The 19,269-nt window shown below is 38.7% G+C and overlaps 1 protein-coding gene and 2 long non-coding RNA genes across 3 annotated transcripts in view; 2 read left to right on the forward strand and 1 right to left on the reverse strand.

The window, feature by feature from the left end:
* Positions 1-1,332: 1,332 nt before the first annotated feature.
* Positions 1,333-10,918, forward strand: LOC138742391 (uncharacterized). The gene is made up of 3 exons (XR_011344129.1): positions 1,333-1,424; positions 6,092-6,200; positions 10,836-10,918. It is a non-coding gene; the product is annotated as an uncharacterized lncRNA (long non-coding RNA).
* The window catches only part of epha4l (eph receptor A4, like), a 115,079-nt gene continuing 101,184 nt past the window's right edge, over positions 5,375-19,269 (reverse strand). The window contains exons 15-18 of the mRNA XM_069896689.1: positions 16,309-16,505; positions 10,258-10,413; positions 7,791-8,612; positions 5,375-5,733 (exon numbers count right to left, since the gene is read on the reverse strand). Of these exons, the coding sequence (XP_069752790.1) occupies positions 8,498-8,612; positions 10,258-10,413; positions 16,309-16,505 (468 nt within the window). The 3' untranslated portion in view covers positions 5,375-5,733; positions 7,791-8,497. The remainder of the gene's footprint in view (positions 5,734-7,790; positions 8,613-10,257; positions 10,414-16,308; positions 16,506-19,269) is intronic.
* LOC138742390 (uncharacterized) lies at positions 12,264-16,577 on the forward strand. Its single transcript, XR_011344128.1, has 3 exons — positions 12,264-12,315; positions 15,406-15,684; positions 16,342-16,577. It is a non-coding gene; the product is annotated as an uncharacterized lncRNA (long non-coding RNA).

A 19,269-nucleotide genomic window follows, 5' to 3' on the forward strand; every position in this document is an offset into this window, starting at 1 on the left:
AACTGGTTGCAGAATAAACTAAATTGTTGATTTCCTCATTATTTTCAAACAGAACTCAACATGCTGCATGCTGACACAAAATGAAGAAAATGGCAGTGCTGCCACTGACCCACTTAGAGAGAGAAGCAGTGCAAATAATAAAATACTTCAGTAAGACATTGAAAGAGTTTCAGCAAAGTAAAATTTAACGTGCAAAGTGTGAGGTAATCCTCTTTGGCAGGAGAAAATGAGAAATTGAAGCATAAACTCCATACAAATTTGTTGCAGGATGTGGGCAAGCAGCTTTTAAGGTGGAAACTCTGATTTGTTTGCAATAAGAAATTGCATCCAAATGTCCAAAATATGCTGACTTGTTTATATTGCCTAAACGTTCAATCACAGAGCACTTGATTTTTAGGTACCATAGACTGAGTCATAGCATAAAATTGATTGTGAATTCAGATTGTTATTAAGCATTTTGCAATAAAGAGAAATTTGTTCATGGTTCTGTGCACATGCTTAAAGCACATAATCACATGAAGGAATGCTGTTAGTCATCGTTCATGACATAATTGGTGTTTCCCCTGCAATGAAGACAGTGCGGGCAGCAAATTGGGTCTGAACAGTAGGAACAACCAATGTCCCTGTGCTACTTAAAGAAATCAGCACTCATTTGCAGATGGGCTGGAGATTCTCTCAGACTGATGATCTCTGGGGTCAGGAACTAGTCTAGATTTTTCAGGATTTTGGAAGTGAAGGGCACGGCTTTTGTTTCTTTTTTGTGTTGTTTTATTGAGTTTCCAGCATAGCTATTATCAGTGGGGACAAAGCTTTGAAGAAGCCAGTTATGAATTTGATATGATCTAGCCCACAACAGCCTTTTGTTGTAAGTGTTGATTGCCTGTCACTTTCTCCTACATGAAAAATCAAAGAATATTAGTGGTTGTGTAGTGATCTGTTTTTCTGATGGCTGAACATTGAAGAGCGTGGAAGGTGTGAGGTGTGTGTTATTTGGAGCGTGACTGTGGCTAGTTGAGTGATGCAGAAATTGAAAAGGTAAAGGTTCCATTATTGTCATGCAATACGACATTAACTATGTAATGTACTTGGAATTCTTTAACTTATATGGCATTTCCCAGAATGAAATTTGAAACATAAATGTCTACTAATTTTTGTTTTGAAGATTATGAATGTAAAAATCTCCCTAAACTAATGAACTCAGAGACTAAAATAGAATTTTTAAAAAATCCATAACAAGATCATTCAAAATTAATTTATGAGCTGGTGCTGTTTGTTTTGATATGTTTTTAAAAAAAATGTCTGTAAATACCTATAAATCAAATCCAGATATCCATTTGTGTAACACACAAAATATAGGAGGAACTCCGCAGATCAGAAAGCATTCATGGAAGGCTATAGACCAGGTGTGGCCCAGCTTGCTTAAGGTAAGAGCTACATATGATAAACTTTAGATGTTTGAGAGCTGCAAGACATGAAAATTTGTTACATACACATTTTCACTCTTGCATATGCATTTTTGATACAAAAAATTTAGATAAATCTTAAGAAATACATGTATGTAATAATGTTTTACACTGCTAATTTGTACAGGGTACTGGCTTCAATAATCAAAATGTACACAACATATACTCATGTAATAGTTGAATTCTGTGGTCCAATTTTTAGGGTGATATTTAGGGGTTTGTTATTACACACAAGCAACTTTTGACTGCAGTAAGTACCTGAGTCTATCGTGGAGTCAGGATCTCAGATGGGAGGGCGTCGGGAGCTCCAGAGGGCGGCTGGCTGGGGCATCAGGAACTCAGATGGTAGGGCAGCCGGAGCTTAGTTATGAGGGCAGCCTGGATCACATGCACGCCGCTAATCCTACTGCCCGCAATACAGCAACATGCACCACAACCATGCGATCATAAGCTACGCCCACTAACATTACCCAGCCAACATGAGTTGCACATTCATGTCAAAGAGCCGGATGTGGCTTGTGAGCCAGTTTGACTACCCCTGCTGTGGACATTCAAGGTTTTGGGCAAAACCCATCATCAGCTGTGGGAAGAAAGGGAGCAGAAGCCAGAATAAAAGATGGGGGTGGGGAGGAGTAGCAGATGATAGGTGGGAGGGGAAAAAGGTGGGTGGGGGAAGAGAGAAGTTGGAATAATGCAAGAAGCCAAGAGGTGATAGGAGGAAGAGGCAGTGCTAAAGAAAATGCACTCTGAAGGATGGAGATCATGGAAAGAAGGTGGGGATCTGAATGAAGGAAGGTGCTGGTGAAGGGCAATTAGGGAATGGGGAGAGGAGGAATGGGTCCAGAGAATTCATCTGCTTTCAGAGGTGTGCATTCGTCTGACAGTTCTGTAAAATTAATGTAAAATTTGGACAATTCTTTTAAACAGAGCAAAGAAAATAAGCAATATTTGAATCAACATCTGTCCAGCAGCTAATACTGCTACCTCATGTAACCAGGGCTCGATCCTCATGACCATCTTGGCCTCCTTGAACATCCTAAAGATGTGTTGGCTGGTGGGGTAATTGGCCACTGTAAATGACCCTTGATGCAAGAGAGAAAATCAGATAAAATACTAAACATGGATAATTTCAATTTATGAAATTGTGGGGCCCATTCTTATTTTTTTTATAACTGGAAGAATTAACAATTATTGTATGTTCCAGTTGTTCATTGCCTGTTCTCCAGGGGTCATCATTGTTATTGATTTTAATTTTTAAGGTAACCTTGATAAGAGGGAGAGGATAGATTAGATTTAGTTTTAAGTCTTTTTTTCCTTTATTTTATACGTTATTTCAACCAAAAGTTGCGTAGATCATTTCAAATACATGTTTTTGAGGTATTGTAAGCAATTATTGATGTAGTTTTATCTTTTTTTCATTGGCTTTTTTGTGCGTGCTTTCTTGTGTACAAATTAATTATTATGTAATTGTTAATTCTGTATTTATGCTTATATGTTAAGCTTAACTTTTAAAAAGAAAAAGAGGGATCAGGGCGAAGTGAATAGGTGTGAGAGAGAATTTACAGGGTGTCTGTGTTCCTCCAAAGGCTAGCAGTGACACATGGGATAAATGGCCTCAGAGGTCATGAATGAGAAATAAATTCCCTGAAAATGCAAATGCAGCAACATTTAACAGTATTTTGAATTTCATAAACACAACTGTGGAAGTAAAGATCAAAGGAGGTTAGGATAAACTTTTCTAAAACAATTAGACCAGTTATAATATTTAGGGCTGGATCATGGAAAGGTCGTTGAAGCCTTGGAGAAAAGAATTATGTGCAGATTCACCAGGATGATGTTGCTTGAGAAAAGGAAGCTCAAGAAAATTAATGGAGGTTTTCGCAATTATGAAGGTCTTTGTCAGTGATTAAGGAAAAGCCATTTCCTCTCACTGGGGAGCCAATGCCAAGAGGCCATCAATTTCAAGTTCTCAAAATGAGAGCAAAGTGAGAAGTTAGATGAAATTTCTTTATTCGGAAAGCTGTGGAAATAATCATACATTGCCACAACTTGAGAAATGAAATATTGCATCTTTTAAGAGAAAAATGAAGTGAGGGATATGGAGGATGATCGAGGTAAAAATACAAAGCAGGAGAAACTCAGCAGGTCAAATGGTGTACTTTATATAGCACAGATAAAAATACTTAATCAACATTTTGGGCTTGAGCCCTTCATCAAGGTATGAGCAAAATTTAGGCGGGCACCCAAACAAAATGGTGGTGGGGAGGGGCACAGCCCGACAGGCAGAAGGTAATAAGTGGATAAGGGAGGAGGGGGATGGCTCTGTGAATGGAGAGGGAAGGGGAAGAACCAAATGGTGGTGGGGAGGGATAAGGGAGGAATGATGGTTTTTTTTTCTTTGCTCCATTAAAGAATTTATTGTCTCTCCAATCTTCTAGGTTGTAGGTTTTAATGGCTTATTTTATGTTTTGTTATGCTTTGAACTGTTCACTGATTAAGAGGCCATTGAGCCAAACCCACCATATGGATATAGGTCAACTGAAATACTTTGTTCCTCCCCATCATTAATGCGTATAGATGTGAACTGACCCTAGTTCAGTCTGTAGTTGATGATTTTGTGAGAAATTTCAATGACATTCTAATCCGTATCATCAACGCATCTCTGATCTTTGAGCTTGAGATGAAATCCAAGTGCATCAAGCATTCTGCTCTGTCACTGGACTCTGCATCACATCTAGGCCAGAGCCTGCAGAGGAACTCTGAACACAGTGTCTGGCTCATCACCAACCAAAAAGAGGGAGGTAAATGGTTGATTCAGTTTTCTTTGCTTATTTTATTTTAACTATTTTCTGGGATTCAATTAAAATAATTCAAAGGCCATTGTGGTGGTGAGCAGAAGAGACTTGGGATACATCAACAGGGGGAGGGGGAGTGGGGTTGATCACAACTTTCAGGTCACTTAATCACCAATGGTTATGGAGTGCAGGCAATTCATTGCCATTGTTATTTCAGGTAACAGACCACATCCAAAGTGATCAGGCCAGATAATCAGATTTAAAGTTTTTTTTTTGAGTTGGCTTCTAATCATTGAAGAAACTTACCAACTGTTGCCTGTGTCCGACATTTTTAATTGTCTTCACTATCTAACCTAATCCATCAATTTCTTTTGTATGATTGCTTTCTGGAGTTTAGTCAATCTGTTCTCTTGTCGTAACCCAAACAGTACTCCTCCAGATCTGTGTTACTCATTCTGCCAAACAAAGAACTGTGTTGTAACTACTTTATTTTGTATGCACGTCTTGTGCACATTTTGTAACTATTATTTTACAATGTACAAACTAGGTACAAAAAGATTCTCACGATCATAAATAAATGACATAAGTTACATGTACCTAAAATTCAAATAAAAAAAATACAAAACAGCAAAAAAAATTAATCTATGCCTAACTCATCAAAAAAGTTATAAAGGAAAATAAAATATTGGATCGTTAGAATTCCAGTTTGAACTAAAGTAAAACACACTGTACTTTTTTTTTACTCAGAAGACCACACACAGTCTTGCATTTACCCAATCTGTTCCAAGCAGGAATACAAAAAATAGATCTATGTCATTTGTTTAAAATTAGCATTTAAGAGAACACTGCTTAGGACAGAAGAATGTGAAATATAAATGAAAATATCAGTTACAGTTTATGATAACTTTGAAAGATTATGTCACAATTTTCAATTATAACATAAATGTGCACCAAGCTATTTGAAATTTCAAGCAAAACAGTCTGAATAAAAAACAACTAGAATTGTTAAATTATTGAGAATTTTTGGATGTAATCAAATGTATACAAAACAATGGTGGGTTCTAATGGCACCGTTTGAAACGCTACTTCAATAAAATACACATGTACAGCTCAGTGACAGGTCCAGGGATCTGTTCCTATATAACAGATTCCATATATTATTAATAGCTAATAATAGTAATTTGAACAGGTTGTCACATTAGGCGTAGCAGTGGCATGCAATAGTCCACAAAGTTTAGTTATCTTACACAGTACATTCCACTTGTGATTTTCCAGAACAGATGCTGAACTTTGAAAACTTGTGAGAGTTTTCTCTTTTTTTGCTTTGAATTTGGGCTTGTCTGAAGCTGGTGTTTTTGAAGCTGAGTTCCTTCCTTGGATCTGATCTTCATGGGAATAGCTATTGTGTGGTTTTCCACATTCATTGTTCTGAATTCCCAGTGCTTGCATGAGGTTATTAAGCAGTTCAGTCAATTCTAAAGCAAAGCAAGGAATCATTAATTTATTTGTTTTCTTTTTGCATAATGCAGGAATGATAGTTACATATTTTAAAGGTTAAATCAATTTTGATTGGTTTATCTTTGATTCTCTTTCAAATCCATCTTTATAGAATATTGTTCATAAGAGACAATTTTATCAACAATATATAATCTCCAGCGTGTCATCAATCAATGCTATTGATTTAACTATAATGGACAATGAAATTCTTGGATGATTGTATCCCTTTAAGAAGTTAATTACAATTTTTTTAAGCAAGTAATTCCTAGTTGCAGTCACTATGTTTGTATGTTTGGTGCAAATGCTGTAATTGGGATGGATCATTTTTTGTTTTAGACGACGTTGTCAATACAGATAGGATGCAAAAGGACTTGGAACTATTTAGCACTGAATCCAGCATGGACAAACATATGAAGATGATGTAACTGGGGGTCAGGAACTTCAGGTAGGCTTGACTCCTTCCTGGTAATAATTTCCATCTAATATTGAATAAAGGCCTTGATTTAATCAAGGGCTTCACAGACTGGATGATCAACTTAGAATTAAAAATATGTTCAACTCAATTTTTTTGTCTGCTACCTCCAAGGTATCTTGCTTTGAACTGAAAGCCAACTTTTGTGATTAATTGAGCAAATTTATCTTTCTGCTGACACCAGACAAAAACTCAATATTTCTTCACTGAAATATAAATGGTTTGTCTCAACCAAGGGTCAGCTGGTTAAAAGGAGAAACTAAGTTGTATAAGCCGGAGGCTGTGTATTTTATTTCCAACCTGCATCTTGTTAGGTGAGCTCATCGCAAGGAGGCATTTAACCTTTGTTTGCTTTGGCCCAAGAGCAGAAAGCTCATCATCATTTATTTTGCCCACTTGGAAAGTATTTGTGTCATCCCCCCTCCACTTCTTCCTAAATTTTCCCCTACAAACTGAAGAGCCTGTTAATGCTCACAGTCAAAGCAAGGATGCAATAATGCAGCACTGGATGACTGGAACCTGACCACCTGTGAAAAATCTGTACAGAGCGACACGTTTCATTTAATCTATTTATTTAATAAAGACATACCAGTGATCCAAATTTTTACGGTGGATGAAAAAAAGGATAGAACTTTTAAAAAATGTAGTTAGATAAAATCTCAGATGGAATGTCAAAACTCATTACCGAACAGTTCCATAAAAAGAGCAAATGGGAATTTACATGATTATTGCACAAGAAATAAAGGTCAGTTCTGACTCATTTAATATGCAACGGTATAATGGACTAAATTCTCCAATATTTTTTTAAAATCAAATTAAGAACAATTGACTTTTCCCTGGTGAATTGTGGTTTCTGAAAAGTTATTTATGAAGTACCTTGTTCAAGCTGGCCAACGTTACCTGCCAGACTGGTCTGCCTTTATGGCAGCATGTGGTTAGGACTACAACTCTTGATTTCATTGCAAGCTGGGTATTTCTCAAACATACTAGATATAAAAGTAGATCCACAAATATGTTCGAGGAACAAGCTGACCTAGTAATTATTTATCATCTAGAAACTCTAGTAACAAGTTGTGAGAGGACGTGCTGCTGTAACTTCCACTGTGCACAAGAACCAAGCTGTTGCATGATTGTCAATCTCATTCTCTCCATTGTGAAATGCATGGAGCTAAACATGTCATTGGTGTGCCTGGTTTCCATATCACCAGAGGAAAGTAGGGATAGGTGGGAATGAATGGGAGACAGAGGTGTGATAAAGCAGTTGTTGGTTGGGTTTAGGGTGGCGATCAGTTTCTTGAGGATCAGACTGTGGAACTGAGATCTAGAGTAAGGGTGCAATGTAGCTCAGGTTGGTGGTGAGAGGAATGGATGAGGTATTCAATAGGCCTTTTGAAAATGCTCTGCCATAATCTGTGAATACCCCTGCCACCCAGGTGACTATTTCAAAGGCTTATTTGGACTCTATAGAAACAAATACTGCATGAATTGGAAAATTCTGGAGTTAGATCATTAAATTCAAATGATCAAGTTTGTAATGACTCAGTTTGGTTTCACAATATTTACCTCATTTTCTTTTGTAGTTGGTTGCAATTAATCTGTTTCATTGTAAATTGGTATTTCTTTACTCATCACTTGATGGTCCTTAATTCCAAACAAAAACTACTGAGACATTTCTTGATGGAAGAAATTGCCGCAATACTTGTGCGGAGAATGACTCTAAGTTACATCACAAGTTAAGTCACGATATTTTGAACTGTAATCCACACGGCAGCCTTCTCAACTCAGCAAAGCTTTGGTGGAACATGGCAGTTTACAGAAATCTCCACGCAGGATACAGTCATTGAAAGAGCTTTGCTATTCATAATCCACTCCTCAAGTCAAGATTGGATCTGCAAGAATGTCTTGGAGAGCTTCAAATCAGCTTTAACAAATCCTTCATTGGCAAGTCAGAAATGATCTTCAATCCAGTGATCATTAAAAACCATTTGAAATCTGGTATGAATAATGGCATCAATAGATTGGCTCCTTTGTGATCGTTTATTCAAGAGAAACAGGAATTCAAAAACAAATATACATATGATCCCGTTTCCTCTTTTTGGCCACATGTCATATGATGATCTTGAAGTTCAGCATTCTGTCCTCAAATCATTCAAAACCACTGACAAAATATCTGTATATCAAAGGGCAACAATGAAGTAAAAAGTGCAGTTCTTTTTCTGTTAAAGTGCATGAATGAGGTAAACTAATTTCATTGAGTTTTTGCACTGGGTTCAGACTGGAACCATTCTTCCCTGCATCTGTTGAACCTGGGCCCTCATTCCAAGGACGCTGGTCAGGATCTTGTTCTGATGCACCATAGTTGTGATTCCAATTCGGACCAAGTCACTATGGTAACAAATAATAGATGTCAAAAAAAAACAGTACATCAGTTGTTTCCAAAGCACATGCACCATAATATGTCTAGATTTTGGAATTTATTTTCATTTGGAGTTTCAATGAATTTACTCCCACCAAAGGTTTTCTACTGTTGGGCAATGTAGACAATTGCTGGAAATTAACATGGCAGTTTACAATCTCAATTCTTTCATTCTATGATAAGAACTACATAGTAAGTAGGAAATCCCATCTTTGTACTCAAATTCTGAAAATAACAAGATAATCGTCATTCCTTTTACCATGGAAATACAATTATTTGAGCTATAAGTCAGGGTTACCATTAATTCTGGGAGAAGGGGATTGGAAAATAGCCTACCTATGTGAATAACTCGGGTGAATATTGCCGTGTAGTGGATTTATTTATTACTCTCACAAACTCACTGGAGTTTGAATCTCACCAGACCAAAAGGGGGGTAAATTTAAATTTCAACAGATATCATGGGCCAAGGGCCCTGTTCTTTGTTTTGAAAAATAACATGAAGCTCGTCTTAATATTAGTAACCATAAAAACCAAAATGTCATTTGAAAAATTTTAATTGATGCTCTTTAGGGCAGAAGATCTGTCAATTTTATCAGGTATGGCCCATTTACACACGTCTAAAACCAATAATGGGGTAATCCAGATGGTCAATAAATACTCTCACTACCAGAAATATCCATGTCCTATGAATGAATACAGTTAAGGGAATTTAAAAAAAAAACTTTTAAGTGGAAATTGAGCTGATACTTTTTGCAGTAATGAGAAGGTTCTGTGAGTTCAGGTATTGTTAAATGATGTCTTTCAGATCTGATATTAAACAAAGCAGCATGGTTGGCATAGCGGTTAGTGCAACGCCTTTACAGGACCAGGGTTTGAATTCCGCACTGTCTGTAAGGAGTTTGTACATTCTCCCATGTCTGTGTGGGTTTTCCCAAGGGGCTCCAGTTTCCTCGAAACTTATGGGGGTTATAGGTCAATTGGGTGTAAATTGATTGGCATAGACTCATGAGCTGAAATGGCCTGTTACCATGTTGTATGTCTAAATTTAAAAAAAGCCCTATCTATCCCTCCAGATGTGTGTAATAGATACCATGGCAATATATTTTGCTGCTGTTTGTGGTGATATATATCTAAATTGGTGGCCACATCCACCTTGATTACAAGACTGTCTACATTTCCAAAAGTAATTTGGGATGTCCTGAGTTCATGAAAGAAGCAATCACATACTGAGAAATTGAATTTTCCTTCTTCATTTTCAGTTTAACGATTGAAGAGTTATATTGAGAAATACATATATATATATTTTTTTAAAACCTGGACAAAATCTCAGCAACTTGGAGTACAAACTCCAGTGTCTTTAGCTCTATCTATACCCACTTTCGAATGAGTAACAGATGCTTGACTGTTTTTAAAGTGGAATTTTTACAGCCGTCATTCAGGTGGCCTTGTGCTTTTGGATTCAAACCTGCATGCCAGTGTTGCATTTGGTAAACTCTATTCTGGATCCCTTCCATAGGAGAGAGGGTGTTGTCTACACATTGAATGCCAAAATTTACAGCATTTTAAAATAATTTGGAACTTTTATTCAATCATATAAAAAGAGTTAGTACTTACTCTTGGTTCATGTGTACTATAGACTCTAGGGAGGTGTATCCTGCTGCTGTAAAATTATCTTTGTATCTATCCATCTTAATAACTTGAAGCCAGTCATCAACAGAATCCAAAGCAGAGAAGTCAGGTGTGCCTGGGTCTAACAATGCAGTGGAAGGTCTGTAAAAAATAAAAATCAACAAACATTAGAAGATAATGGTTTCACGAAGTACAATCTATCTTTGATACTCTGGGAGGTTGAGCAGCATCAAATTGTTAGTATGCTAGAGTAGTTAAACTATGGAGTAAACCTCTTATTTATGCAGGACAGTACTGATTTGCTGTTTTATTTTCCAAAAGGCTGGCAAAACTTAGTTCTGATGGAAATTCCAGCAAATAAATTATTTAGAACATTCAAAAAATTCTTATCAATGTAGTTTTTTTCCTGTGAATTTGACCCATTAGGAAGGTTGGATAAGTTTTTTTTATTTTAAATGTGGATTTTTTTTCTTCCCTGCTCTCCTTGAGATTTCTTGGCTCAAGAAGGTGAAGATGTTGTGAATCATTGGATTGGAGTTTATGAGGAAATAATATTTCAACAGGAGACTGCCGACAAATCAGTACTTTTTGGAACCTGGATGTGAAGTTCAATTCTGCTGCAAATCATCCTGAAACAACTCTGAGAACAGCTGGAACAAGTTATCACCAGTCTTCATGTATTTAGATTTTATTTAATTGCATTCCTCAGTGTTATTAAATATTTTAAGTACATTTTAAGTGTTCACTTTGAAAGAAAATTATTATTTTTACAAAAAGAATGATGTGAAAGCAGGTTAAGCATTAGAGCACGGCTTTATGGATAAAAAATATTTTTCAGCAGTTTTGTTAAGAGGGTTCTGTACTCCACATGCCACAAGTGCAGAAGGACTGGACCCTGAGTTTGGAGTCAGTATTTCCCCCCAGCCCTGTTCTCATTGTCATATCAGCACAAGTGAAGCCTTAGCACATAGACTAGTGCAGGAAGAAAGGTGGCTTGCCCATCCACAAAATTTAGACTAAAATCCAGCACTCACTGGCAAGAGTGGAAATGTCCATAAGCCACCTGGTCTCTCTTACTTCTAATTTTTTTGGGGGGGCCGTTTGCATGTGCTCTTCCTGACATTGATAATGATTTGATTGCAAAAGATATTGTAATTTTATAATACTTTATTCTATGAAATCATAATATATCTACTGGCAATAACTTTGGGATAACTGAGGGAGAGACTGGAGGAAAAAACACACTATGCAGACACACAGTTAAGCCTTGTGAGCTGCATGTGTATTATCAATGACTTTGAAGATGAAGTTCAACCTCAATTCTGGCCTCTACAAGCCACAGCAAATTGACCAAGAGTTCTACTGTGTTCTCCATCCTAGTTTTGAGGACAACCTACAGCAGGCATCTCAAGCACTGAAATATGCCTATGTTGCCCTGCAAAATTTCACCTCCAAATTCAGCAGAAAGATGAGCAAACCTGTGTCAGCATCCTCTTCAAGATGAACCCTCATCCACCCCCACCATTGAGCCCCTGTCGCACTCAGACCTTGAGCTATGATGGACTGGGTGCATAGAGACCCAGTATAACAAGCAGAAGGAATATATATCAATATGCACTGGCCAACCTAATAGGCAGCAATTCCCACGTCAATCTAACCATTCATCTCAACCCACAAAACCCAGAGAACCAGGTAATCTTCAATCCCAAATAACTGTCCAAAAAAAGGCAGCAAGATCTTGCAAAAATTTCTCCAATTGGTGCTAGTGGAGGTTATAGGCTGCAGCCTATCAATTAATATCTAGTTTGCTCCTTTGTTTAAATTTATCCCCATCTTTTATAAACTCAAATTCCAGACATCATCAGCATTTTTAGATTTGCTCATCATTATAAGATACTGAAAATTAGGGCTTTCCATTGATAATTTCTTTCTTTTTCTGGTTCTCCATCCCATAGGATGATGATGGTTCCTTTCAGTTAATTTGTTGATATGAGGATACCCAGTTCCTCAGAAAGGAACAGCATCCGCATGAGTGGATTTTAGGTGAGTAGGGGTTGCACAGTCCAAACCCCCACCCCTTACCAGATCAGCATGGTGGGGTCCAAGATGGCTAAGGGAAATTCTGTTGCAGTGAATGGCCAGACCAAGCTTCGGTGTAAGGGATGCCATTTCCATGCTCACAGCGAGTTTGCTAGATGGCTGTTGACACCAGTGGGGGAGCCGGTTTAGTCGTCGACCCCCCCCAACCATGTGATAAGTAGTACTGGGTTACATGGTACCAGTAACTCTCGACAAGTGATCCGACACAAAATACTGATAATATTGGAATACAGTTTAAAGAAAACTTATAGCCTTTACATTTATCATTAAAATATTAGCTTTACAGCCATTTGTTCATAGGGGACTTTCTTTCCCATCAGCTCATAGAAATTCATTAAAATAATTATGAAGAATGAATCATAACAAATTGATGTATTTCTACTAATTATAAGTAGGAACTGTGAGGAAAACATTGATTTAATTGAATAATTTACATCTAATATTAAATGTAGCATTGATTGGGTTTGGGTTTAGCTAACAGGTTTAAGTATTCAGTTGGAGAACTTCCATAATATGAATGTATTGTGGCACTCGAGCCTGCTACAATTAAATCAATTTAAAGAAAGATGTGCCAGCTAATGGCCCCAATGTGGTTGTTACTGGTTCAACTCATGTAAAGGTCAATAATATCTGTAACCATTATGCAAAATGACAGCATCGACAAAAACTTTCTACCATGCAGTCATGCATTCATATTTGAGAAAGATATCTATTATGTTATTAATTACCCCAACCATTTCTTTGGGTATGAGAGGGGGATGTGGAACGAGAAGAGAATCATTTAAAAAGCACCAGAAAAGGTTGGGGCTTGTTTAAATTTCTCCATTGGCTAATTAACTATAGCAGATAAAGGGAAGTGGAGTGACCATAGTGGGAGTGGCCAGTGTGGGAGGAAGGAAGAAATTTAAGAAAGGACTTGGGAGAATCAGAAGGGGTATGAGAAAGTCTTGGCAAATAGGATTAAGAAAACTCTTAGGTGCTCTATGCATATGTGAAGAAGAAGGATGATGAGAATGAAGGGAGGGCCACTTAAGGATAAAAGAGTCAATGTGTGTCTGGGTGGCAGAGGAAGTAGGGAAGGTCCTAAATAAATACTTTGCTTCAGAGAGAGGGTCCTTGGTCAACATGAGGTCAGTACAGAACAAGCTTATGTGCTAGACCATATTGAGTTTAAGAAAGGAAGTGCTGAATCTTATTTAAAAAAAAAACATTAGGGTTAATAAGTCTCCAGAACTGGATGAAATATAACCCAGGTTACTAGAGGAAGCAAGAGAGGAGATTGATGGCGCATTGGCACTGATCTTTGCATCTTTCTTGGCCACAGGTGAGGTACTGGAGGATTGGAGAATGGCAAATGTAGGTCCAATTGTTTAAAAAAAGGTAATAGAGAAAATACAGTCAAGAGAGTCTTGCAACAGTGATGGAAAAGCTACTGGAGAAGATTCTTAGCGACAGGATTTAGGAGCATTAAGAGAAGTATAGTCTTCTCAGATATAGTCACCATTTTTTTTGAGGAAGTGAATTAATGAAGGTAGATGAGGTGTGTGTATGTTAATGAATTTGACAACATCCCCCATGGTAGACTCATTCAGAAAGTCATGAAGCCATGGCTGAGTGGATTTCGAATTAGCTTGCCTATGGAAAGCAGAGGGTAGATGTAAATATAAATGCCTTAAGGTCAGTGACTAGTGGAGTTCCACAAGGATTTGTTCTGTCTCCTGTTCGTAGGGATGAATCAGTAAGTTTGCAGATGAAACTAAGGATAGAGGTGGTGTGGATAGTGTAAAAGGTTGTCGTAGGTTGCCACAGGATAAAGACAGGGTGCAGAAAAGTGGCAGATGGAATTCAATTCAGATAAGTGGAAGTGATGCATTTTGGAAGGTTGAAATTGAAGTTGGAGTTCATGGTTAATGGCAAGATTCTTTTCAGTGTGGCAGAACTGAGGGACATTGGAGTCCTAATCAACAGATTGCTCAAGGTTGCCAGACAGGTTGATAGGGTAGTTATGAAGGCTTACTGAATGCTTCAAGAGTTGTGGGGTAATGTTGTAGCTCTATAAAACTCTGGTTAGTCCACATTTGGAATATTGTGTTCAATTCCAGTTGCCCCCATTATAGAAGCAGAGAAGCTATAGAGAGGATGCAGAGGAGATTTACTTGGATGTTGCCTGGATTGGAGAAGGAATCTTACGTGGCAAAGCTAACAAAACAAAACTCTTTAGAGCAATGAAGGATGAGAGGTAACTAAATAGAGGCCTAAAAGATTATTATGAGAGGCATCAATAGAGTTGACACCCAGCACCTTTTTTCCCCATGGTGAGAGTAGCAAAGAATGTCTGTAGAAAGGGAAGGGACAAAGGTTTAGGGGAGACATCAGGGTGAGTTTATATATATATATATAGATATATATATATATATATATATATATATATACACACACACAGCGTAGTGAGTGCCTGGAATGCATTGCCTGGGGTGGTGGTGGAGTGGAGGCTGATAAAATAGAGATATTTTAAAGACTCTTGGACAGGCTCATGGATGCAAGAAAAATTGAGGGTTATGGGTGTGAAGTAGGGAAGGTTTAGTTAGTTAAGTAGACTGATATAGTGAGATAAAAGGCCTGTACTGTGCTGAAAATGTTCTATTAAAGTATTTATAGTACACCAACAACAACCCCTGTATTACCTAATTAAATACTGAATCTTTAAAATTATTCAATTGATTTTTTAGGATTTAATTTGGGAGGATCTGATGGTCTGAAATAAATAGAGGTTATTTAGCAGGATATTGCAACGTCCTTAAGAGTCAAGTAATTTTCCTTGTTAAATCGGGGGGAGGGGAAAGCAGTAAATTTGCATAATGTTCACATGAGGAGTGATGTTATCATGAATAGATAATTTGTATTAATAATGTTACCCGAGGCATAAAGTTTGTACAGAAATAATTCCCTGCCCTTCTTCAACGAATAACCTGGAATTCTTTTAATCTACTTGAGTGAACAGAATCTTAATATAGTATCTTATTCTGTTGTCAGCATCTCCAATGGTGGACGTTACTTCTTCCATTAGACATCAATCCGGAATATTGGACCTGAGCTATTGAAATGATAGTAAACCCATATGGTTCAGTCTGAGAATGTGATCACAAGAGTGTAAAATCACACAGCAATGCTGGAGGAATTCAGCTGGTCGACGTTTTGGGCCTGAGTCCTTCTTCAAAGAATAAGCAAAGAACAGGAAGGCGTCAGAATAAAGACTAGAAGGGAGAGAGTTCCAGACCAAAAGAAGGTGTTAATTGGATATGATGATAGGAGGTAAGAATTGATTTTGGCTCTGGGGGAAAAAAGGCAATGGTGGAAGAAGAAAAAGGTGGAGGGGTTTAACAGAAACCAGAGAAGTCAATGTTAATGCCAGCTGGATGGAGGATGCCCAGACAGAAAATGAGATGTTGTTTGTCTGGTAGTTCATGAATCCACGGACAGAAGGGAATGGGACATCCACACTATTGTGGCAGACAGAGCCAAGGTGCTCAACAAAGCGATCTCCCAGCCTGCACCCAGTCTCAGGAGACCAAAATATGAGGACCGGATGCAGTCAAAGACCCCCTGCATATTCACAAGTGAAATGTTGCTTAATTTGGAAGGACTGTTCCAGGCCCTGAATGATGGTGAGGGAGGAGGTATGGGTGCAAGTGGAGTATCTCCTGCAGTCACAGGGGATGATTGGTGGGTGGGGAAGAGTGAACAAGTGTAAACAATAGTTGAATTCAATTTAGCATAGTGATAGGAGGAAGAAACCATCCCCTGGAATATGTTAATTCATTAGAAATAATGTAATTCACACTGACAATCGCAACACTGAAAGGTAATGATTGCAGAGAAATCTTAAACTTATTGTTGCAGTTAAAATTTACTGCATGTGCACCAAATATAACTGACCTTGTATTCTCATTCACTGCTGTTCTTTTCAAGCTGCTTGGATTTCGAATCAGTTTGTCCAGTATGTTGACAATCTGGACAAATTTGGGCCTGTCGTTACGTTCCTTTTGCCAGCAATCCAACATTAACTGATGCAAGGAGACCGGACAGTCCATGGGAGGAGGTAATCGGTAACCTTCCTCAATTGCTTTAATCACCTACAAAAGAATAAGGAATTGGAATAAATTCCTGAGTAAGGTCTCAGGCCTGTAACGTTGACTCCCTTTTACTTCCTGTGGTCGCTGTGTGACCTGCTGAGTTTTTGCACACTTTTGTATGTTGCAGGAGCCAAGTGTAGACCTTCTGGTCCTTCAAGACTGCATCAAGATTGTAGCTGACCATCTAGATTGTGTTCATTGTAATATCTCCATCTCTTTGATGTTTTGAATTAAGCCACTGATCACAACCCTCAAGAGTAGAAAAATTCCAAGTGGTAACGCCCTCTATTTGAAGAAATGAAATGCCTGTGCCTTATTCTCAGAATGTGATCCCTGGTTCCAGGCGCCTCAACCAGGGAAATATTTCTTCATCCACCTTGTTGAGCTCTGTGAGAATTTTGTACCTATCAAAGGGCTGACCTTTGATTGATCTAAACTCTCAAGAGAATACAGTCCTGACCAATCCCTTGTGTGACCATCCCTTCCATCCTAGGAAACAGTCTAATGAAGATCCATTCCATCCTTTTATTGTGAAATTCTTCAATGTTAACTGATTAAATTCACGTACAAACAGGTTATCAGAGTTAAATTGGCCAACACTAGCATTCTTTTTCTTTCCTTGGTGCCTATTTTCCTGAAGATGATGATACAAATGAAAGAAAAAAGCATATCGAAATGCTGGAGGAACTCAGTCAGTCTTTTCAGTGTCTATAGGAGATAAAGATATATTGCTGATGTTTTGGGCCTGGGCCCTTCTTCAAAGAATAAGCCAGAAGCAGGAAATCTCAGAATTCAGACAATAGTCACTTTCAAGCAAGGAAAACACCCGTCTGTAAAGGCAGAGGTTCTTCTCCCTTCTGGCTAGCGACTTATCTTTCAGAATGCGCTGTGGTCGGCTCCGAGGTACCGATTCAAACCCTTCTCGGGGAAAGATAATCGGCGGAACGCTGCGCTCTGCTGGCTGACCTGAATGTATAGACGCTGCAAGCCTGCGACCCATCTCTCCACTCACCCCTCTTCCTCCATGACCCCCCTTCAAGGCAGGGGCAGCAGCAGGAGTCATCAGCGGGGAACGTTAGGGGGTGGCTGGTGCAGGCTGTGACAGCAACACTGGGCCACTTCAGCCTTCAGGGTCACTCTCTGTGGCTCAAAATATGGCAGAGCAATGGCCGTCTTCCCTACCCATAATCCCACACTCAACTAGAACTGTTCTGGGAACCACAGAGCGGTTCCAGCTGTGTGGAGGATTGTGGTTAGGGAAGACTGCCATTGCTCTGTCACATTTTTATGATGGGTGGCACTATGGCACCAATCGCCCCGCCTCCATCGGCTCCAGAGGGTGCTATGAGTGCCTCTCGATATGAATGGAATGCTGGAGCAGTCGTTTAGGGCTGCTTTCTTGTAGTCGGCCTCCAAATGGAAGCCTGGCATGAAATGACCTATTGCTGGCTGGGGAAAGAAACCAGACCCAAAAAAAAATGTTAATTGGATACAAGGGATGAGGTAAGAATTTATCATGTTTAAATGGAGGGACAGAGATAGGGAATGGTGATGGGGGAGAATCTCCAAGTCTGCATCTTGTCCTCCAGTGACCACAGGAGGTGCTCCACTTGTGCCCACACCTCCTCCGTCACCACTATTTGGGGCCCCAAATATCCTTCCAAGTGAAGTAACATTTCACTAGTGAATGTGCAGGGGTTATCCAATGTATCTGGTGTTCTCATTGTGGTCTCCTCTACATCAGAGAGACCAGACATAAATGAAGAAATTTTTGAGCACCTTGGCTCTGTACGCCACAAAAGCATGGATCTCCTAGTGGCCATCCATTTCAATTCTCCAACCTGTCCATGGTCTCATGAACTGCGAAACTAAGACCACCCACAAATTGGAAGAACACCACCTCATCTTCTAATTGGGCACTCTTCAATTGGATGGTATTAATATAGCCTTCTCTGGCTTTCATTAAACCCCGACCCCACCCTCTTTCCTGGTGCCTTTCCCTATCTATCTGTCTCTCCATTCTGTCTCCTTTTGCACAAACATGATAAATTCTTACCTTGTCCCTTCTCATATTGAATTAACACCTTTTGTTGGTCGATATTCCTCCCCAAGCCAGCATTGTCTGAAAGACTCAGGCCTGAAACGTCAGCAACACATCTTTGTCCTATAGTCGCTGAAATTACCAGCTGAGTTCCTCCAGCAGTTTTGTGTGTTTTTACTATAATCACAGCGTCTGCAGACTTTCGTGTTTCATACAAAAGAAAGATGTTCTCATGAACACCAACAAACAAATGTGGAACCTATCCAAGCATGTGCAGCCACATACCAGGAGTAACTGAATCAGAGAGTTGGGTTTAAGGAGGGCTAAGAAAGAAAGGGAGATGGACAGTCAAACAACAATTGCAGAGGATTAGCCCATGACATTTTAAGTTATTGCAATTCACTATCAGACCAATGTCCAACACCTGGTCCATGTACATAACTCCCACTCTGTGTGAAATGAGCAAAAAGTATTTCACTTTGGGGAAAATAACTGAAGAACATAAACCTGGTAATTTATGAGATAAGTATTGTTACAAACCATATTATTGGTATGACACACTCATAAAAGTGATGGAAACAATGTCTAATAGCTTTTCAAATGGAAGTGCATCACTATTTGATTAGGAAAAATATAGTTAAACAATCTGAGGAAAGATTATGGAAATGGGTTTAAGGCAAAAGCTAATTCAGAACCAATCGATGTACAATGGCTCTTTGCCGA

The sequence above is a fragment of the Narcine bancroftii genome, chromosome 9 (assembly GCF_036971445.1).
Source record: "Narcine bancroftii isolate sNarBan1 chromosome 9, sNarBan1.hap1, whole genome shotgun sequence".
In the NCBI taxonomy this organism is placed as follows: domain Eukaryota; kingdom Metazoa; phylum Chordata; class Chondrichthyes; order Torpediniformes; family Narcinidae; genus Narcine; species Narcine bancroftii.